Source organism: Clinocottus analis, unplaced genomic scaffold, assembly GCF_023055335.1.
Source record: "Clinocottus analis isolate CAN_PGR_092001 unplaced genomic scaffold, fCliAna1.0.p SCAF_16, whole genome shotgun sequence".
Classification (NCBI taxonomy): domain Eukaryota; kingdom Metazoa; phylum Chordata; class Actinopteri; order Perciformes; family Cottidae; genus Clinocottus; species Clinocottus analis.
Window position 1 is genome coordinate 13,013,049 of NW_027175887.1, and position 23,460 is coordinate 13,036,508.

General features: G+C 43.6%; 1 protein-coding gene across 14 annotated transcripts; it reads left to right on the forward strand.

Moving 5' to 3' along the window:
• Positions 1-421: 421 nt before the first annotated feature.
• mapk8ip3 (mitogen-activated protein kinase 8 interacting protein 3) lies at positions 422-23,345 on the forward strand. Of its 14 annotated transcripts, none has more exons than XM_068579218.1 (34): positions 422-1,444; positions 5,482-5,602; positions 6,199-6,269; positions 6,916-7,007; positions 7,631-7,654; positions 8,412-8,562; positions 9,434-9,665; positions 9,776-9,878; positions 10,303-10,421; positions 11,178-11,189; positions 11,885-11,902; positions 12,891-12,948; positions 13,169-13,321; positions 14,104-14,161; positions 14,437-14,588; positions 14,711-14,767; positions 14,890-15,060; positions 15,678-15,837; positions 16,332-16,412; positions 16,652-16,741; positions 17,006-17,158; positions 17,364-17,529; positions 17,912-18,112; positions 18,202-18,385; positions 18,499-18,618; positions 18,838-18,918; positions 19,021-19,088; positions 19,344-19,492; positions 19,589-19,760; positions 19,868-19,981; positions 20,741-20,779; positions 21,302-21,466; positions 22,011-22,157; positions 22,670-23,345. In XM_068579218.1, the coding sequence occupies exons 1-34, from the start codon at positions 1,139-1,141 to the stop codon at positions 22,795-22,797; spliced, it is 4,116 nt and encodes a 1,371-aa protein (XP_068435319.1). In that variant the 5' UTR covers positions 422-1,138; the 3' UTR covers positions 22,798-23,345. The 14 variants fall into 14 exon arrangements, with proteins under 14 accessions (XP_068435319.1, XP_068435323.1, XP_068435325.1 ...); XM_068579222.1 differs by having other exon boundaries at positions 15,711-15,837; XM_068579224.1 differs by having other exon boundaries at positions 8,412-8,520.
• The last annotated feature ends 115 nt before the right edge of the window (positions 23,346-23,460 follow it).

The window sequence follows — 23,460 nt, forward strand, 5'->3', positions numbered from 1 at the left end:
CAACGTTAGTATAATGAAGTTTGGATGGAGGAAATTATCATATAAATCAGGCTCGAGATTTAAACAAATTGGTTAAGCACAGAAGGAAATAACTTTATATAAATATATATATATATATATATATATATATATATATATATATATATATATATATATATATATATATATTTAAAGGTGTACTCCAGCAGTGCATTTCCTTTCAGTTTGAACACAAAATAGATTGTTAAAATGGCGGAAATAACCCGTTTTTTAGACACCATACAAACTAAAAACATATACTGTAGTCCTGTTTTGAAGAAAAAAAAGTTTTCTTGTGTGGCTTTATTTTGAAATCGTGAAGCTGACTTCCGGTGTAGTCTGCCCGACCTGACGCGGTGAGGCCGCTGCTTCAATGCAGACGGTGTGACGTCAGCCAGAGTCGGTCAGCTGGCTCCTCCATCTGAGCAGCAGAGAGAGCCTCTCCCATAGGGAGACATCACCATCAACGCCCGAGCCTTGCCAGCAGCGTCGGCCGCCCGCTGGAAGGGGGATCCAACATGGAGGAAACGCTATAGTGGCGGATCCGGCGTCTGCGGGGATCGGGAACGTTAGATTATTTATGTAACTATTTATTTATTTATTTATTTATATATCCCTTCTGCCAGCAATGGCCGGGGTCCATGGCTGCGGCTGCTGAGAGGCAGGTGCAGTATCATCGACGAAGGCATTTCGCTCCTCGGCATGCGCTCAACCAGGGCCGAACCACCGGCTGGCCCGCTCCGCGCCCACTGCTCCCCGGATCACACGCTCTCTGCGGGGGGAGAGCAATAGCTGGGCCGCGTCTGGAGGCGATACACCCGGGCTGGTGGAGGAGGAAGGGGCCCCTTTTCTACATCAAAATATTACAGCCATCAATTTCAAGGTTATGCGCCGTTACGCACAGCAACAGCCGGTTAACGTTCAGTCAATCTGTTGCTGCGGCATCATGGCGTAGGCCAATTGTTTTATTTATTTGGTCAAAGACTGTGATTGAATGCGCCCCTTTTCTATGCGCTGAGCGGATCCAGACCTAGTGACAGTCTCGCCTTACAGGCCTGAAAAAAACTGTGTAAGCGCAGCCTCCTCATCTGGAAAACAGGAGCCGGGTCCAGCCGCCAAGATGATGGAGCTGCAGATAGACGAGGTGGTCTACCAGGACGACTACGGCTCCGGGTCCGTGATGTCGGAGCGGGTGTCGGGCTTGGCCAACAGCATCTACCGGGAGTTCGAGCGGCTGATCCGCAGCTACGACGAGGAGGTGGTGAAGGAGCTGATGCCGCTCGTGGTGAATGTCCTGGAGAACCTGGACGGAGTGCTCACGGAGAACCAGGAGCACGAAGTGGAGCTGGAGCTGCTGAAGGAGGACAACGAGCAGCTCATCACCCAGTACGAGCGGGAGAAGGCGCTCCGCAAGCAGGCAGAGGAGGTGAGTCACCACCAGCACCACCACCACAGCCCGGCTCTGGTGGGCCTCGACACCCGCATCATTGGGTTCATCTTCACGCTGCTGGTTCCACAGTCACGGTGTCCAGTCCGAACTGAGAGGGTTCACCAGACACGTGACTCATGTTGAGGCCTGTGACATGAGCTTATTTTTAGTCTCGATGCACCGCTGACACATGTTCAACGCTGTCTTTTACCAAATCAGAATAACAAATGAGGTGTCGGAATAAACGAAGGCCTATTCAAGGCATAGGTGAAATGAATGAAGCACAGTTAAGCAAAGCAAATAAAGTCCTGTAAAATGGAAATGATTCAGAAAATATCATTTTAATCTGTTTTCCAGTGGCAGTTATGTCAGTATACAGTCACTACATCACAGAGTAAACACGTGTAGTAAATGCAACTCTACAGTACTCAAAGGATCAAAATATTCAATCATACTTGTAATAGTGTGAAGTCATATGATGGCATGTTTACTCACTTCTCCAACTGCTCATAATAACACCAGGTCTGCTAAAACCACTAAAATATGTTTTGGACCGACTTCAGTTTTTACAATTACAGGTTCTACCGTCATAACTTCTCAGCACTATTATTACAACAACAACAACAACAACAACTAGTCTTTCCACCACTGCAAACATCAATGCTGCTAACAAGATCGACAATATACACAATACTAACGTCTGTTTTTACGATACATTTGATAAATTAGTAACATGTTTGGGCTCTTTTATGATATCGCAGCTTCCACAAAGCACAGTTAAAGTCTCAAATGCAAATACTGAAGCCAGCACTAAGTAAGGACATGATGGTGTTCATACAGAGATAAAGGGACAGCACACAGCTTTGACGGATGAAGTGCGTGAGCCTGAGTCTTTGTCGACGTTTCACATGTGAGAGCAGAAACAGGAACACAAACAAGAAAAGCGGACATCAATATGCAGCGATTACATTACCGACCAAGCTCCACCTCCTGCAAATCTTTTTTTCTTCTTCTCCCCCGACCAGTGTAACAGCAGCCGTGGGACCAGCAGGCATCGTAAAGCAACTTTAATCCTTCTCCCATCCAAAGAGGCCTCAGCATATCACTGTCAGCCCTGCTCGTATCCGCTTAGCTCAGCGTTTAGTCAGTTTCATCATCTGCTCTCCCTCTGCGTTTCCTCCCAGAGTCGCTTATCTGGCTTGTTTTCACTTTAAGCTGTTAATTGAGGGAGGACTTGCTGGTTCATATTAAATTTTCAGCGTTAGCATTTTTAAGCTTATTTCAACGACATGACGAAAAAGAATAATCCAGTCGTATGTTTATTATAAAATAGTGGTTGCCTTGTAAGTAATACTTTAAAACCAAAAGGTTGGTTTAGTATTTTTCATAACAATGATACCAACAATGAAACTAAATATATGACGACCGTATAACCCTCAGATATAGAAATCAGAAGTGCATTAGGCAGCCGTTATTTTTTATAAATAAAATGAGACTTCATGTCGCTCATTACACTGCTTTAAAAGCCTTAAAAGCAGACTTTGTCTTTCCACGAGATCTTCATTTAATTGTTGGATCCTGCTTCTTTTCACAAGAGATGGATTTAAAACTTTATATGGATTCTGTGTCCAGGGGAGGCTGTGGTGTAGAGCACATTGACGCACAGGTTGATGCCGCCTGGGTTTCATATTGGACCCACACCTATTAAATGTCATGCCCTTATTTATATATTAAACAACCAATGCAGGCACTAATATGATATAGTCTTCTTTTATTGGTGTTCAGGACTCTACGGTTGTGTTCACCGCCAGTGAGAGAAATCAATTGACATTTTCATCTCAAATAAGGTGACACATTGGAATGGGACAAATAAACAGAGACAGTTTTGTCTGACTATCAGAGGGGTAAAATGGGGGATGGGACGACGAGCGAAGGGTGGGGAATCGGAGGAAATCAATAGTGCACAGAGGGAGCCTGGCACCGTCACCAGATTTGTGTTTATGAGGATCAGTAACCCAACGGCAAAAGCAGACATGAAGAAATAGACTGAGATTTAGAAAGCTGTCGTGTAGGAAACGGCTAATACAAAGAAAAGGCAGTGTGAGAGAGAATCTCAGCGCCCGGGGATAAATAATAACACACCCTCTCGCGAGACACCGGGAGCAACGAGCAAAAAGTGGCTCAGATTACAGGGTTATTAGGCTCAAGCTAATGGTAAACAAAGCCACAGCTCTGTCATGAAGCCTCCACCAGCAGATCCAACGCGATCTTACAAAACTCAGCCATTTTGTAGCATCTTAGTTGTTTCCTGTGTTCTGTGTCCGCCTGCCAGAGGGACCCATCCCTTTTCTGAGTCACAAACACTTCTCAAAGTGCAATGATAGTAACACATGAATCGTCTCTGACCCTTATCACCTTCTCTCCTGACGGGATTTGCTTTAGTTGGTTGTGGGCGTAAAACTGATTTTTGTGTGACTTGTCGGCTTCAATCCAAACAGGACAGCTGGCTTCTTGTCCCGCAGATCCAAATGGTCACAGATGCATTTTTCTAAACCCACAACCTTAACCTGAGAACTTTTCTTCAAGATTGTACGCGATAACAAACAAACAGACATTCTGTAGTCGGTTGTGTCTCCGGAGTTCACGGTGTAGCTCGTTGGACGTGTGACCACAAGCACTTCAACTTCACTCATCGGCTATGAGTTATTCATACTGGACAGAATAACGTTATTCTACCTGTCATCACAAATCAAATGTCTTTTTGCAAAAGTCTAGTCTCAGACCCAATACATACTGTCTGCTGTTCCTCCATAACGCTGCAGTTTAATAGCAAATACTTACTTATCACTGTAGGACGTGTTCCCAGTCCAACTGGATGTTGTGTTGAGAAACTGTGGTCTGCGGCTCTGAAGGTAGAATGACTTTACAGTATAATGTTCATTAGTTTAAAGCCGTTTCGATTCGGCCATGACGCTTCTCATTTAAAAACACACTCAGTATCAGCAGAACACATCCCGGCTTTTATCGACTTAAAGACGAGATACTCTTTTTGCATGAACCACGACAATTTAAGTTCTAGAAAACACAATGCCGGCCCTCCAGATATAACTATGACACATTATGATAGAAAATACAATAGTTTGATGTATAAACTTGTTTTTTTAGTTATTATATTGTTAGAAAAGCTCCCAAAACAAAACAGTATGAAGGCTGTTTAATTAGCTTTGGCGTTGACAGTGACACTTTTTGTTGAGTCATATTTTTTGTCAGTGAGTTGATTTGCTAAAGAAAGGTGTCTCTTTGAACAAGACAACAAGAAGAATAGCACATCTGCAACCTCTTGCATTCAACTGCAGACATCTGGTAGCTGAAAGGACTAATTGGTTAATTTTCCCGTTCAATCCACTCTGCATACGACGATCACGCGGCGGTCATATGCACAGCATGTTCTCCACAGTCCTCGATTGCATTCTCACTCGTATCAAACTGAAGGTCATCACATTGAAGCCGTTTTGTGCTCTGGATATCTGCAGCATATTCTTGGTTCCACAGTCTCACTGCAGTCAGAGGATTACAGTATTAAGACTTTGTGGACTTGCTGCACTGAAAAAAGGACGTCATTGTGAAGAGATTTATATAAAAAAATAAAAACAGGCAGCGAAAGGGAAGTAGATTCCTTTGTGTTTGTCTGTTTCGTAGTTACTGAGTTAATGTGTACACTATACGACCAATTGAGGTGTTTTATAAAGCTGTTGACAAACTCCAACCTTTCTGAAAGAGACAAAGGCGTTAAATATATCATGTTTCTCACACTTAGTCTTTGGCTCATGCAGACTGTGCTGTTTCTCTGAATCTCTGTGAAAGGTGATTGCTGCTGTTGACAGGTTCACAATTACAGGCCGACGCTGTGTATTAACCACAAGCATAGTAATCTAATCCGATCAGTATACAATAATTACAACGTTATGTAACCTGACACCTTAAGTGCAGTTTGTATAATAAGGCCTACGTTTTGTTCTTATGTCTGCCATCAGAAATTCATTGAATTTGAAGATGCGTTGGAGGCCGAGAAGAAGGACCTGCAGGTGCAGGTGGAGTTTCTGGAGCTGCAGGGGAAACAGCAGGAGCTCAAGACGAAGAACTATTCTGACCAGAGTGAGTGGACCGAATCCTCCATGATATACTGTGTGTGTGTGTGTGTGTGTGTGTGAGAATCAGCATAGTCAGTCCAACAAACAACACCAGGAGGAAATAAACTAACAACGGCCATTAAAAATAACTTTAGATGAGCAGGCACATGTTTGAATTGACATTCAGTTGTGAAGCCCAAACATGCAGGACTGGTGTTGACACACGTACTTCAACCTGAACGCTGACTGAGTTCTTTAACGGTGTTTGATGAATTTCACTTCATAGCCCTGCAGCTCTTCAAGCTGTTTTTCTTAAGATACACAAATAATAGAACATTTAACACAAAAGCTCAAACAGGGAACTGTAAAGGGAAGTAGTCACTTTTGAAGGACGTATTTTTAGATTGTGAGGCGTTTGTTTATTTGGAATACCCTATGAAGACTGGCGTTCATATTTGATTAGCTCTTTTTTTTTCTTCTTTAAAAACTACCTGTAACTTTTTGTTCTTGTGTTTTCTGGAGTTCAGACCAAAATGGCTAAAAAAAGACTTTCAGCTTATGTCTAACTATCTGAGTTCCTCCTGGTGTTTTCCTGCTGTTAAAATGTTCTGTCTCTCGCAGTCACTCGGTTGGAGGAGCGAGAATCTGACATGAAGAAAGAGTACAACGCTCTGCACCAGCGCCACACTGAGGTGAGAGCAAACGTTCCTCCCAACCCGTCCTTTCATTTCTAGCATAAACTCTTATATTTCCATTGTTTTATCTCCATAATTCACCAAACATGTATGTATTTATGTTCTTGCTATTTAGAAGGCAACATATTGTTGTTCAGGACCAAACCAATGTTTTGCCTTTTTAGGCCATTTTCTACAAACCAGATCTTTTACGTTGGTGCCAACTATTTTTCTTCAAAAGCTTATTGTTTATTGTTACAAATGAATCCAGTCAGCCTTTGGTCTCAGCTAAGAAACCACAGTGCAGGCATTTATTAATGAAAACAAAGTGTGCAATGACATAAGACTGAAGGGATTTGTAAGACATAAATATCAGTATGTAGTATTCAAATGATCTGATTCTATTTTTAACTCTAGTCTATTTTAGATTGTGTGGTCTCCTGAGAATTAACATCATATTGTCACAGCTAAATAATTCACTAATTAAAATGACTATTGTCTTTATGAATATATATATATATATATATATATATATATATATATATATATATATATATATATATATATATATATACACACATACATACACACCTGTGTTTCTCATGCTTTCTTATCATAAACATTTCTCTGACATATTTCTGTTTCTTGGCATCGTGCTCCACAGATGATCCAGACGTATGTCGAACACATAGAGCGGTCCAAAATGCAGCAGGCAGGGGGTAACAGCCAATCAGAAGCCCCCGGCTGTGGACGAACGTGAGTTGATTTAACGTGTGTGTTGGAGTAAAAACGCTGTTCGTACATCTTCGTGTGGAGTTAAATTATAACTTTCACCCATCGTCTTGTTGCGGATGTTTCATGTTTTGTCCTGAGTGTGTTTTGATGTTCCAACACTCTTATTGTGCGTTGTTGTTGGCACTTGTTTGTCAGGAGCCATGATGAACGGCTGCTACTTTTCACCCTTTGACAGTGAAGAGAGGAAATAAGTAGAAAAAATGAACGTTTGCAGTTTTTTGCTTGCTTTCTGTTTTCAAAAAATGGCCGACTGATGAGTCCTAAATATTAATTAAGCACAAAGTAAGACAAGAGGTTGGACATCTGGTGTAGATTCTGTGGCAGACCGGCAGGGTTTAAAAAGCATGATGGTCGCCAAAGACAAATTGATGATTATCTGGAGTTTTGATCAGAAAAAGATTGAAAAGTTCTGAATTGTAAAAAAATCTGGAGTCAACATGTGTGCGTGTGTGTGTTTGAGAGTGAATGTGCGCGAATGTTTGTGTGTACATGTGCCATGGCATGTTCCTGTCACCTGTCTTTCTCTAATCACTGTCTGTCTGTCTGTCTTGCTGTCTTGCTCTCTGTTGCTGCTGTGTGCACAGTCAACGCCACACATGGAGGAAAAGGTAAATCCAACAAGGTCCCACAAGTGCCCTCACATCTCTTCCCTCAGATTTGTTGATGCCCTCCTCATATTTCTGCCTCGCCTCAAGAAATATTCCTTTTGCTTTATTAGTTATGCGTGATAACAAATAATGGTATGGCATATAATTCAGAGGTCATGTAAAGCATCAATCAGAAGTTTTCTCCTCTTCCTTCCTCATGAGTTGCCTGTCTGTCTGCCTGTCTGTCTGTCCGCCTGTCGGCCTGTTCTGCTTGTTTTATCTCAGTCTTCAGCAATTCAATAGAAATGCGTTGATATGAAGCAAAAGAGAAATCTATATTATCATCTGAAGTTGTTTTTTTTGTTTGTTTTGTTTTTCAACCATTTTCTGATATACAAGGAAACAAGACTGTATTTTACCACTACACAAAAAGTATGAAGTTTTGTAAAAACATATAAGTATATGTGGATACATGCACACACAGTTTCACAACCAAAGAATTGCATGTAGTTAATTAGCCATACAAGGAGCTAATTCCTTTATCTTGTCATTTTACGGCTTGAAATTGGCCGTTTTGCCTTTCCCCTAAAGTATGCTGGTTTTGTTTTAAGAGAACAAGCATATTTTGGTAATGCTGACTGGGTTTTTATGTGCGTTGCATCTAATGCATACCAGGAAAACCTTCCGCCCTGGAGAATAAAGAGTTTAAAAAACAGATAGATTAATAAACAATCGGTCTCACGTTAATCCCCACACTTCTCTGTGTCTCCTGTGCCAGCAGCAAAGCGGAGCGCCCTCCTTCATTGAGCCTGTACCCCAGCGGCGAGGGCATGGTACGTGGGGGTGTCGGGGGGGCTAGGATGATGCCCGGGAAAGACAACTGGCAGGTCAGCGATCTCGGCCGGTCTACCTTCTGCTCTGCCTATCAGGTGGGACGGACAGCGGCGCTGTCATCCTCCGCGACCACAACATCCACTGGCGAGTGGAAAGGGGAGGGGCCGGCCTTACTGCTGCCCATCCCGCTAGCCACGCCCACACGGACCACCTCCCTTCCCACACCCGCTTGTCACTTTTGAGGAAACAATTTAAATTCACATCACTTGGATAAAAAGTCTAATTTCTTCGTATTTATGTTGGCTCAAGCGAGCAAGATCCATAATATTTCACAAGGATTTTGTGTCATAATGGAGCTTTATTTGTGAAACAGTCGAGTTAAAGGAGGAATAAATATCAGTGTTTCTTTCTTCTAATAGCTGGCCCGGTGTTAAGCTATGAAGACATGCTGAGAGCAGCTTAAAGTGCACTTTTTAGGAGTTAGAAAGTCTTATTTTAAGTGTCGTTATTGGTTGTTTGTAATATGTACTGTGATAGAGACATTATGATGCTGGACAATCTTTAAAGTCAAAACGTTGTTTTATTATTTGCTGAGACATTATGCAGAACTCAAAGACTGAAGCTATTTACTTCCCTAAATATTTTCCAAAAAAACCCCTCCAAATTATTTTTATTCGTGGGTTTTATGCATCACAAAGACACAGAATGATTTGCATTTTCAGACATAAAGTTGCTATAAATTTGATGAAAAAAGGTAAAAATAGTAGTTAAAATAGGAAATCCACAATCAAAATAGACACACAAAAAGAATAGTGATTATAGTATGTCACAATCAATCATTTATGATGACATGAAGCCTTCAAAAATTAATGGAATTGTACCATAAACCATAGAGCTGCCGACAAGTCCTAATTGACTAAATGGGTAAAATGGTGTTGGAGGTAAAATGTGGCTGCCTTCACTCAGGAGGACGGATCAGAGTCCGACTCGGTGGCGGCCACACCCAGCAGCACAGGAAGCAAGTCCAACACACCCACCTCCTCCGTCCCCTCCGCCACCGTCACACCCATCAACGAGGGCTTCATGCCGCAGTCCGAGTTTGACGCCATGCGAACGGGGAACCGCAGGAAAAGTGCCAAGCGGCTCAGCCGGAACATGGAGGTGCAGGTTTCCCAGGAAACCAGGAACGTCAGCATCGGTAAGAGCGTGTGTCCAAATATGTCTTCAGAGTAAAACTGTTCCCTCCCCCACTGTCCTCTGACGTGTTGAAGTTTAAAGTCATGTCGTGTTTGCTGCATGTTTTTCCAGGTATGGGAAGCAGCGACGAGTGGTCAGAGTTTCAGGAGATCATCGACTCCACGCCTGAGCTGGACATGTGTGTGGACCCCCGCGTGTACGGAGGAGGGAACAGGTACAAATCCTCTCTTTTACCCGCGGTGTGCAAGGACCTGCTTGGTTAAGTGTCTGCAGTTATTCTCTGTTGTTGGTTTTGTTGTGTGCAGATGTGTAGTCAGGTGGCTCAAAGAAAGTTGGTCATCCAAACAAAGTCAGTATTTCCAAGTTAAACTGTAAAAATCACCAAAGCGAAAGACTTTTGATGAACAGCAGTGTCACACATTTACAGGAGTGACAAAACCAAGTCTCACATTTTGATTAACATGAATAGAAATAGGATTAAATTTGAATTCATACTGCTGGTTCCTCATTGGTGTTTTTTTTTGTTTGTTTATATATTTATACTTTTAGTGCTCACTTGTCTGATATCTTAAGGGAGGACAAGTGAGACGTGTTGGTCGCATCACAGCATTAATCTAATGACATCTGTTGTGTTCCAGCCCCTCCCAGGGCATCGTGAACGAGGCCTTCGGCATCAACACTGACTCTCTCTACCACGAGATCAAAGACGCCAAGTCGGACATCATTGGGGATGTAGACGCGGGCGCCGAGCTGCTAGGTATGAACAGGACTTTGCCGGCTGTAACGTTTGTTAGTTGTGTCAGTTCATCGGGCCTCCTTCACCTCCTCCTGGTAGTTGTTCACCTTGAGACTTCTCCTAACATGCCGACATGTGATATTACTCAGAGATGTCAGAGTCAGTGTAGATCCAAAGGACAGGAAGTAAAGGCGGATGCATGTGCGCGTTACACCGGACAGCATTGGCTTCGCGTTACGTCAGGGCAGGAGCTCCATGTGACGCTGTGTGAATGCGAATGACTCGGACCTTTTACCTTGCATGGTGCCGCACCAGCAGCTCAACCCTGCGTCACATCATGAAAAAAACATAGTTTCCTCTTTGGCTGCACGCCAAACCCCAGCTGCTCATTCATGCAGTGTTTCTTTTATTATTTCTGTCTTTCTACTTTGTTTCTTTCCTTTTTTTTACTCGATTTTTGGGGTAAAGGCATGTTAAATGCTGATTTAAACAAATCCTATTTGTCTAAGTTTCATTTTGTATGTTTCTCAGATTGCATTGCTCTTAATGTTTTTGCTTATTATTTATTGTAGTAAGTCTGTTTTACTGTCTGTTACACGTGGTGGATTTTGTTTCCTCTTAATCTCTGGGTTGTTTGAGGTTTTGATTTATTGTCCCTGAAGGTTTTTATCCAGTAGAAATAGAACGGGAGCTTTGATCGGTCTTCTTGTCCATCTGATAACTTCTCACCCGTTTCTTTTTTCCCTTTTTATGTGCTTCTGCTGGTGACACCCATAGGGGAGTTCTCAGGTGTGTATCTGAACATGCATCGGTTGGTATATTTTTCTTTCACTCTGTTGACTCCTGTCTACTTTCTAAACTCCACATCTAGGAGCAGGTATTAACCACTGTATGCAACGTTAAACTAGGCTCATTGTTCTTGTTATTATGCTGCTATATAGTTATACATATGTTATGTATTCATTGCTTTGTCTCTTAAATGGAGAATTTTGACGATGGAGTAGACGTCCAATATCCATACACATGCAGTAAAATCTTTGTAATCTCGAATTTATTTTATTTATTTATTTTTAGTAATTGCCATTAGCTACATCAGCCTGCATTCCTTAAGCTTTCAGTCAATAGTATTTCTTACAGTGCAAAACTCTGCCAGACCTACAGTCCATCCACCCAGCTTCATGTTCGAATAGGAAATGCATCACTTCAGAGGCTCATAAAAAGGCTGTTCCACTTAAAACCAAACTAATGATGTTTTATAAACTCAACTGTTGGATCAGGAAAGTTTTCTCTTCAAATAGCAGATTTTATGTTAATTAGCCCTGCTGCTCTTCTTCAAGTCCAAAATAATAAATGCTTATCAGCATCTTCTCTCTTCCATTCCTGTCCTTCTCTTTTCCCGATCTGATCTGTGGCCTCTCCTCTTCACCTCTCTGACCTTTCTGCCCTCCCTTCTTCTTCTTCTTCTTTTCTTCTTTTGCCTCCAGTTCGTGATGATTTCTTCGGTAAGGCTCACTTTGCCCACGCTCATGGTCACATTGCTTGTTATGTCATTCCCTGGCCTCCAGCTTACACGTCCTTCTGGTTCCTTCATTGTATCCCTTTTTTTTTGTGTGGCTTTATATTTACATGTGGTACCCTTGTGCATCTTGCATACCTAACGTTTAGATACGTGTCAAAGAACACTGCTGGAGAAAGATCTTATAGAGAAGATGCAAACAAGAGTGAAAAGTCAGAAGGAGATAAATAGGTTGTGTGTGAATACATCTACAACGAGAGACAAAACTCTGGCTTTCTTTTGTTTGTCCTCGTGTCCAAATTGTTCTTGGTTGAAATCTCTGCTTAACATTTGTGTGCTTGGCTTCTGTTGCACAGTGCTTGCTGCTTGCACGTACACTTTTCAGTTATTGTCTGGCAATGATAAAAAATGATGGAGATTCAATATCAAAGTCAACAGGTTGAGCATGACATTAACACCCCTCTAGGTTACGGGATCAACCCCGAATATATGTGCACTCATGGAACTGGATAAAGCTTTGATCAAAGGACATGATTTATCTTTAGGGCAGAAGTGTTGTGGTTGTACTGTGTGTACCTACGTGTTGTTATGAAGTAAACTACTAAAAGTTCAATGTTAGCCAAAGATGCTCCAGGATGCTCTGTCTGAGTTAACTAACATTTAAAAAAAATAACTTAAGTATCATGAGCAATATTTTAAATCAACCCTGCATTTTTCAATTTGATTTAGCTTCCATGTTAACATGAGTGTTTAAATCAATAATCTGTTCATTAACTTTAATTTGTTAAACCTTTGGCTTTGGTGGAGGTTTTATTCGCTCCTCAGCAGACACGCTTACTACGTTGTCTGAAAGGCTGTGTTGCCATGAGAAAACTCCAGGAAATGCATTTTGCTTATCGATAAATGGATTAAATTGACTTGATGTTTTCTGTTGTGTGTGATGATTAACAGAGTTGTGAATGTGACTGTTTCAGGGATGGGCAAGGAGGTGGAGAACCTGCTGACGGAGAACAAACAGCTCCTTGAGACCAAGTAAGATGATGCGTCCTTCATGATGTCCCTCATACATATTGAAAGATTTGTTTGTGCTCCAAAAATACGTTCAAATGAGGGAAATTCCTCTAGTTGGATCACGTTTAATAATCTTTTCTGGATTCAGACGGTTTGCCCATAACATGAAAGCCCAACTTATAGTTTCCTCAAGCTAGTTTCTATGTCTTACTTCTGGCTCTCTCTTCACTTTGCTCGACAGAAATGCTCTCAACATTGTGAAAAATGACCTTATTGCCAAAGTGGACGAGCTGTCGGGGGATCAGGAGGTGCTGAGGGAGGAGCTGGAGGCGCTGAGGCAGTCCAAGAACAAGGTGGACGCCAGAATCAAGGAGCTGGAGGAGGAACTCAAGAGGTGAGAATTAAGTTTTTAATAACTTGATGAGTTCAGGAAGAGAACAATATGCTCCTTTTCAGTGACCCTCTCATTGACCTTCGTTTCTAACCACATGAACACATCCTGGCGACAGACTCTGAGGAAATGTAACACCAGACTCACTGATGAAGTACGAGAACCAGACGACAAAATGTCAGTTTTTCTGTGCAAAAGGAGAACACTATCGTTTCTTCCCTAGTTTCACTATTTTCTTGTCATTTTGCTGTATAACTATTTTAACTTTTTACCTGCAGTTCAAATGTGCTTCTGAAACTCTTCTAAAACCAGTCTGTGTATGACGTCTGAGTAAAAGGTTTAATGGTACATAAATACGTCAATGTGACAGTTTATTTGTGTTATATGAAGCAGCTCGCATTGGAATAGGAGGCTTTTTCACCGGCAGATAGAGTACTGATGGGAAACCAACTACTACTGCCACAAAGTGGAATTAGGAAGTTGTTAAAACTCTGCTGGACTCACTTACAGAGTCTGAACAACATTTTTACACCCAATAAATCTTATTAGATACGCCGACGAAGCTTGATAGTTTAAGTCGGAGAGGAAATGCTTGGTAGTAAATTTGGGATGGATGGAAAGTAAAGAGGATCAAACTGTGAGAGACTTCCCACTGAGTTCAAATACTCTGCTATGCTCGTTTCCTGATATATTTTGTTGTCCTTTTAGCTATTTCTTTCCACACACATCTCTTCAAAAGCCAGGAAAAGGAAATATAGTTTGTGTAACACTGTTTTTGGCTGCAGGTTAAGAGCAGAAGCTCTCGGCGCGTCCCGGGACTCCAAGGATGAAGCCGGTGATGATGTGAGTAAAAAAAAACAACGTCTCTGTCCTTTTCTGCATTACTCGTCCTGCACATTGAATCGGTGTGCATGGAGATATCAGTGTAATTTACTTCATCACTAGTATAATGCTAGAAACTGTAGAAAAACTTGTAACTACATGTTTTTTGTTGTTTGGTTGATGTTTAGAAAGAATTTTAATACATTAAAAACTGTCAGAATACTGCTCACCTCAGCCAGTAAATCTGTGTTTTCGGACCATGCGTTTGATTTATTAATTGGCTCTTGTGTGGCCAGTTTTCATCGCCCATGCAGGACGGCGACATGACCATGACGCAGCGGCGGCGGTTCACCCGAGTGGAGATGGCCCGCGTGCTGATGGAGAGGAACCAGTACAAAGAGAGGCTGATGGAGCTGCAGGAGGCCGTGCGGTGGACGGAGATGATCAGGTAGACGAAAGAAAACTTGGACGACCACTGGACGGGTCGGCAGCGTTTGCTGGGTTTAGACGCAACATTTTTTGACTTTTAAGTCTTTTCCTTTTGACTCACACCTCTCTCTCTCCTCTCAGGGCGTCCCGGGAGAGTCCTCAAATCTCAGAGAAAAAGAAGTCAACCATCTGGCAATTGTGAGATTCTGCTTTCAATAAACGTTTTTACTAGAGTACAAGTTTACTGATGCCCTGAATTAATAAACCGGGTGAAACATCAAAAAGTAAAACCTCTTTTTTTCTTCCCCTCCATTCACCAGCTTTGCGCGTCTCTTCAGCACATCGTCCAGCCCGCCGCCCACCAAGCGGCCGTACTACAGCGTCAACATCCACTACAAGTCGCCCTCCCCCGCTGGTTTCTCTCAGCGACGCAGCCACACCATGTGCCAGATCTCCACCTCCAACCGCACGCTGGAGTTCTTCCCCGAAGAGTGAGCAGCAACCGGCTACAGGCCGTCACTAAACCCCCCCGTCACCTCGCACTAAGCCTCCGTCCTTATCTTCCTCTCCCTCTGCTTTGGTCTGAACGCCTGGTCGCTTGCTCGCTTGGTAGCAGCTTGGAGAGTAGAGGACCTCCGGCACGTTCGCCAGAATTACACAAAGAGATGAGACGCGTGTTTAAAATCACACAGTGTTCTCATCTTGGATTGATTGCGAAAGCCTTCACATCCCATTCAGCGAATCTCGTCATGCATGATTACGGGAAATATTCTCAATATTTTCCAAAGTGAATCTCGGATAAGAGCCTTTTACGGCTACTGCACAAATGTTATTCGAGAGGATTTTTAATGGTGGAACATGAATAAACATAAAAATTGTTTTACGGTATAATACATGTTTATTCATCTTTTCATGATTTTCACTCGAGTGTGTTTAACACATTTCTTTGCTTCAGCTTAATAAAGCTTAGTTTAATAGCGAATAACAACCGCTGTTGCTTTATTTTCTTTCTCTCCTGTTCATCTTTTCATCGCTGCTGGCTGGCCAGGCTGCTAACGCTTCGCTGTTTCTCTCTCTCTTCTCTTCCCCGTCCTCCCATTGCTTCCAGACTGGCCAGTAACAGTGTTGCGTCTCTCCTCAGTGACTCGGCACTGTTGGCTCGTCGTGAACAGCGACGTGAACAGTACCGGCAGGTCCGCGAGCACATGCGCCGCGACGACGGCATCATGCAGGCCTGTGGCTGGAGTGTGCCGTCTCGCTTCAAACAGGTACACGCACACATACACACACACGCAGAGTGTATGTACATTGTCTCAAAGGGCTTTACAAAAACAGGAAGAAACCTTCGGGAGAGCAACAGAGGAGGATCCCTCTCCCCGGATGGACAGAACCAATAGATGTCATGTGTACAGAATAAACAATGTGACAGAGTTGCGGCACATTTAATTAATAGTAATGAGATATTCAAGTTTGTTTGAAACGGGTAGGTCACACAAAAACATTCAAATACAACTATAAAACTGATAAAGTGTGATTTACATCCAAAAGCCTTGAGTCTATAAAGAAAATACGATCTAGTCTTCTTGGTTTTGGTCTTTAAATTAAACCAACATCTGTATGAATAATGGTAACACATCAGTCTTCTCCACTTCGGTTTCAAGCCTAAACTTGATTCAATAGCGTGGAAGTGTATTATTATGAAATTTGCCGGCGGACCCGGTGCAGCTGTGAGGCTGACGATGTGCTATACGTGTGTTGGCAGGCAGGCGGCGTTAACCCTGTTCTCCCACCGGCGGTGGGTCAGACGGACAGCGCTCAGGACAGCCCGCTGAAGAGAACACAGGCAAGCGAGTTGCAGCACGGCTTCACTTCTCTCATCTCGTATAAATTAACCTGATTGAACAGTGTCGGCTACCTCTATTTCTGAGACCATTGTTTTGTGTATTCTTCTTATTTCTGGCAACGATAAATCCACTGTAGAAGAGGCAGAGATGTCAATATCAGTCAGTAACGTTTCAAGAGGTTGTTAAGACAATTCACTCCTAAGATTGACCCCTGACCTCTTATCACCGCCGCTTTTAGACCACTGTCGAGAAAGAGGACAACCGCATGAAGAACGTCCCGGTGCCGGTGTACTGCCGTCCTCTAGTAGAGAAGGACCCGAACAGGAAGGTGAGGCGTTCAGGGGATGTGAACCACGGTAGCGCTGCTGAAAAATGTGTTTTTTAATTGTCAGATCTCTTGAATGTTATGTGTAAAATGATTATATGCAGTTTGAGTTGGAGGAACAAAGCTTTGTCCTTGTTCCTGAATCAAAATGACAACATCATTTAAAACAACGTACTGCAGCATTTAAGTCACTTTTAATTGTTCAGGTGTCACTTCAATCCAAACCCATGCCTTCGTGCATGCATGTGTTTGTGTGCGTGCTTGTAGTTGTGGTGTGCAGCTGGGGTGGACCTGACAGGATGGAGGGCCAGCAGCCAGGAGTTGGTAGCCAAAGCCCTGCTGGGCGGCAGCGACCCGCTGCACGCTGACGAGAACGGAGTCGGCAAGAAGAGCAGCCACAGCTCCCCAGAGAAGAGGAAGGTAGAAACCCATTTTACGACATTTATTCATTTTATTACTACTAAACGTTGTAGTTCAAAACTAACCCTGCACACTCAACCATCATCCTCGTATTCACATATGATGAAGTTCAGGACTCAGTCGTGAACCACGTCTGTCCTTTTCCAGTTCGTCGTCTTCGTGTTGAAACCCTGTCCTCTCTTCTCGCCCTCCTCTGTCCGCCCAGTCAAAGGAGCTGCAGGAGACGGACACCATGAACAGTCGGGTGTGGATCCTCACCAGCACCCACTCTGCCAGCAAGGTGGTCATCATCGATGCCAACCAGCCCGGCTCGCTGGTCGACCAGTTCAACGTCTGCAACGCCCACGTGCTCTGCATCTCCAGTGTTCCAGGTGAGAGGGGACGTTGTTGTTAACCCCTCATACTGACGTTTTTATACACCTGGTATGTCAAAGGGTGGGAATCTCCTATTTGCAGATGCTTTAAGGCACACTCAAATGCAAAAGTATCGCTTACTGTTGGCTGTATCCGTCCTACGCTTGCTCTTGGATGAGTGCTTGAGCATGCGTGGAAGCTACACTCCCACTGCAGAGGACAGGGTCTGTCAGACACACACACACAGCCACACACTTCAAGCAGGTCACAAGTTACGATTGAGAGGGAGTCACTTTGTATAAGTCGACACATTTTTGTTGTTGTAAATCAACAGTTGCATCCAGTTGTATAGATGTTTCTTATTAATTCAGAAACGTGTGTGTGTGTGTTTGTATCCAGCTGCCAGCGAGAGCGACTATCCTGCAGGAGAGATCGTGTTGGATCCCGGTGACGGAGGAATGGGAGCGGGAGGCGATGACGCCGGCAGTGTGGAGGGCATGTTGGCCGGTATCACTCTCGTGGGCTGTGCCACCAACTGCAACGTTGCCCGAAGCAACTGCTCCTCGCGCACCGACACGCCCATAATGGACAAAGGACAAGGTGGGCTCATCCTCAGTTATTACCAGCATAGAAAGGTGTAAAGTTAACCAGTTTGTCTTTTTACCGTAATGCTGGTGTGTGTGCTTCAGCTCCCACTGCTCCGGCCATGAATGGGAGGATCCACCCCGCCCAGTCGGCTGAGGAGGCCATGGAGGCCACGGAGGTCCCCGAGTCCACGGCCAACCACGCGGAGCTGAGATCTGGACCTCCGGGGCCGTGCACCGAGCACGTCTTCACCGACCCTCAGCCGCGTCTATCGGACGCCTCCGACAGGTAGGAGGCCAGAGTCCGTCTGTTTAAATAACCATCAGGAATGACGTGATTAAACGTCCTTTTCTCACTGTGAGAGATACGTGTGTGTGTGTGTGTGTCGGCTGTCCACACAGGAGCACAGGTCAGTCCAAAGAGGAAACTTCTCAGCCTCAAGAGTCGGAGGACGGAAGTGACGAGACCAAGAACTACACCAGCGTGGCCCCCACCATGTGGCTCGGAGCCCAGAACGGCTGGTAAGTCAAATCTACTCACAACTTCTGCTGAAGACTCCCAAAAATCACAACCATTTCCTTTCCCGTGAATTTATATACTTTTGCAGAAAGAAATTAGTCACTCTCTGGATTGGAAGATCTTCCATCCGAGCAGCACTTACATATCATGACCTGCTTCTTCTGAACTCTACATGCAGTTTGGTTTTGCTCTGGAGTATCTTGCCTCTGTTCTCCCTCAAGGCTCTACGTCCACTCAGCAGTTGGAAACTGGAAGAAGTGCCTCCACTCCATCAAACTCAAAGACTCCGTGCTCAGCCTGGTGTAAGTGCTGGGGACAGTTAAACTCTGTAATAAGAGCTCAATGTTGTGTAGTTTGCTCCGTGTGAACTTCTGTGACTGCAGCAGTCCGCTCTCTAATTGCAGACACGTGAAAGGTCGTGTGCTGGTCGCCCTCGCTGACGGGACCCTCGCCATATTCCACAGATCGGAGGGTATTTGGATTTTAAATATATTTGTTTAAGCAGAATGCTCAAAAAACACAAAACTTCTAGTTGGTTTCTGGAACTAAGAAAAGCACAATTTAAGCTGAAAGTCACAAAAATTACGTTTTAAAAACAATCTTCTATCACTGCTTTATTGATCAGTACTGATGTGAAATAGTTTGTTTTGTGTTGACATGAAAGCAACTAGTAACTGTTAGTTAATAATACATAATTATAACTTTATTTGTGTGGTTTTGTCCACAGATGGCCAGTGGGATTTGTCCAACTACCACCTCATGGACCTCGGTCGGCCTCACCACTCAATCCGCTGCATGGCTGTCGTGCATGATAAGGTTTGGTGCGGCTACAAGAACAAGATCCACGTAATCCAGCCCAAGAGCATGCAGATCGAGGTGAGTTCAGGATCCACGCTCTTCGTCCTCCTGCTGACAAATGAGACCAACGAGAACATAATCTACCCAACACATCATTCTTTCACGGCTGCGTAGAAGTCCTTCGACGCCCACCCTCGCAGGGAGAGTCAGGTGCGGCAGCTAGCGTGGATCGGCGACGGTGTTTGGGTGTCCATCAGGCTGGACTCGACCCTGCGTCTCTACCACGCGCACACGCACCAGCATCTCCAGGATGTGGACATTGAGCCGTACGTCAGCAAGATGCTGGGTGAGACTAGGAACTCTTTGGGGGGAATCGGTGAACACTTTGACTGAGTTTACTGCTTAATGTGGACGATGCTGGTGTTCTCCATTCACTCTGGTTGTAATTCACAGGCACTGGCAAGCTGGGCTTCTCTTTTGTGCGAATTACAGCACTTCTGATTGGTGGAAATCGTCTCTGGGTCGGAACTGGAAACGGCGTGATCATCTCCATCCCACTGACAGAGAGTGAGTTTCATTTAAACGGCTCAAGACAACCAAACAAATACAAATACAAACGGTGAAAGCAGAGCCGGTCTAGTGGTAGAAGAAGGGAAGCCTTTTTTTTCTTTTCTGTCCGCTACAGCCACAACATTTGAATCCACGTTTGAGAAAGTTTCCTGGGGAGTGATCAGCAGTCTGAGTCTCACCAAAACCTTCAGTTTTCAGCGGTTTTAAAATCTCCTTGAGACAAGATTCGTTACGTCTGCAAGGAGAATATTTTGTTGTCAGATTTGTCTGTCTGGTCGTTCATTATTTTAAGATTATTTTTAGTTGTCGGTGTTGATCTGAATCCAGCAGCACCATCATGTGGTCACTTAACATTTTGGATTAAAACCTTTTAAGCCATGAGATGTAGATTTTTTTCTCCTGGATTCCTGAGCTCTATACAAATAAGACATGACTACTTTTCTTTTTCAGATCTGAAATCCAGCTAATGTCATGACCTTCAGACGCTGCCGAAACTAACCGCAGCTCACATGTTGTCATATTGTATCATTAGATATCTAAACGGGGGTAATTTCCCCCACATGCTGCGTTTATCTGTGTTCGATAGCGTACTCCCTCCTCGCCCGCTGAACGCCGTCGTCTTTCTTTTCACCTTCTGTTATCCTGCCTCCCCTCCTCAGCGGTTTCCCCTCTTTCACAGACAGTCTTGGTCATAACTGCTACTGTCCTCTTTCTCCTCTACTATCCTCCCTCCCCCTTTCCCTCCGCCTCCTGTAGCGGTGGTCCTTCACCGAGGACAGCTCCTTGGTTTGAGGGGTAAGTGGGAGCGCTCGCTCCCTCCTGTTGTGATCTACCTTTTCTTGCCCAGTCGACCCTTCATGCCCCCTGCGGAGTAAAGCTTCCTGTTTCGTAAAGCCTACTTAAATGTGAACGCCATTGAATATCAGGCACTCGATTAGTCCTTCGAGAGCCGTAAGCGTTGAGCTAAAAGTCATCAAAAATATTCCGTGTGCGATTCTTTGTCTTTCTACTTTATATGAGAGCAGGGCTTTCACTCATTGGTGGCTTTGCATGTTATTATTCATTGTGCTTTTCTGCATCGATGCCTAAAAGATGTCTGTGTGGACCAGAGCCATTGCATGCAAAAGATGTGAATCCTTTTGCTTTTTTAATATATTCTAAAATCATTTCTCATTTTCAGTTGATCTGTGGAAATATTTGGATTTTGTGGGTGTTTTATTTGTTGTAATCTTTGCCATGCTACCACATATGATTTGCTATTAAAACCTCCTGGTTGGTTGTTTTTTTTTTCTCACTCCCGTGTCCTTCACCCCTCAGCCAACAAGGTGTCTCCCACGTCGTCCGGGGGAGTGATCCACGTGTACGGTGACGACGGCTCTGAGAAGAGCACCGGCAGCTTCATCCCGTACTGCTCCATGGCACAAGCCCAGCTGTGTTTCCATGGACACCGAGATGCCGTCAAGTTCTTTGTCTCTGTCCCCGGTAAACACAAACTGGGATTTTATTTTACATGATACCGTGAATTGTTTTTCACATACGATACCTCTGGTTCTCACTCTTTCTTTCAGTGTAACCTCTCTGAAATACTAACCAGTGCAAATAATTGTATACTATGACATGTTTGTGACATTTGTATAAAAAGCTCTACTATTACTATTTAAAGTAATATTATGTTTTCTTTTCATCTTTTTGACATTTTTATTTTTATTTTTTTTCGATTAAACTGGTTTTGTTATACTTTTTTTTTTAAAAATACTATGCAATCACTATTTTGTGTCGTTTTCTTTACATACTATAAGATGACTTTATTTACATACTATAACTTTTAAGGACATTTATGATTTTCTTGTCTTTTGACATCCTATACTACCACATTTAATTAGTTTTTATGATGCACTGTATACTTAGACATTTTTATGACACAAAAAAAGATTCATATGAGATTTCCACACAGATGTCTATCAGCCTAAAATGATGACAAAATGGATGCAAAGCACAACTTGACATGTTTCTCCTCGTGTGACAGGCAACGTTCTGGCCACACTGAACGGCAGCGTGCTGGACAGTCCATCGGAGGGCCAGGGCTCCACAGCGCCCCCGGAGGCGGAGGCCCAGAGTGTTCACAACGTGCTGGTGCTGAGCGGAGGGGAGGGATACATCGACTTCCGTATCGGTGAGCAGTCGCAAAACCTGACGCCACACACACACGTTATTCATAGCCATGTGGTGAAGCTGAATGATGAGAAGAAAAACACTAAAATTATGTTTTCTGCATGTTTATTTGCAGTTCTCCACTGTATTATTGTTAGCAATATTATTATCGCTGTTTTTATTACGGAGTTTTTCTCTCAACAGTTTGTAATGTAAGTCTCCATGGTTTTAACTATTCTGAGAACAATTTTGTGATAATAGCCAAAGAAAACACACACACACACACACACACACACACACACACACACACACACACACACACACACACACACACACACACACACACACACACACACACACACACACACTATTGAGCTTTGATTATTCCCTGATGTTTTAACCAAATGCAAGCCTTTATGTTGTAATGTTGGTTTGGGAAATACAGAAATGAGGAACTAAAAAGACAACATATACATGAACATATCAGCAACATAAAGTTGGGTGTTACATCTTCTGTTTGCCTGTTTTCCTCAGGAGATGGAGAGGACGATGAGACGGAGGAAGGAGACAGTAGTGGAACTTCTTCGCAGATCAAACCTGCTTTGTGTAAAGCGGAGCGAAGCCACATAATCGTCTGGCAGGTGTCGTACATACCCGAGTGACACCCGGATCTGCTTTAACACCCACTCGTCTCCTTCAAGCCCCCAAAAAGCTTCCAGCCACCCGACCTTTGTAATTATCCCTGGTCATGTAAAAGTTCCTTCTTGGCTGTAAAACGACCCTCCAAGCCACGTATGGTCCCTTGTAACTACGATATCCCCTCCCGCCCCGTCACCGTGTAACTTTAAGGCCTTGTAAGTACCTCCTCTGATCTAGTAACCTGCCTGCCATCCCGTTTCTGTCCCACCCAGGGCGTTGTAACTATCTTCATGAGCCTTGTAACCCAGCCTCATAACTACCTCCCTCCTCTGTATCGATCATATACTCACCCTGTAAGCACACTGTATCTCTTCCTATATTTACCTCAATTGTCCTGCATCTGCCCCAGAGTTACTCTACTTCTTCCTCCACTTAGTTCGTCACCTGTGAAGCCTCCACCTCATCTTATCGCAAAGCCCAGAGCCCCAACATGCATCAATTGTACTAATAATTTCGAAAAAACAAATCAAGAACACGGGTACAAAAATGTGAATAAAAACACTGACTTGCATTTCCACCAGAAATCAGATTTTTTCTATAACGCTAATCAACAACTCCATGATTGTGAAATGCCGTCGTTTGTTTGAATGGATTTAACGGAAGAGGTGTTTACGGATCGACAGCCT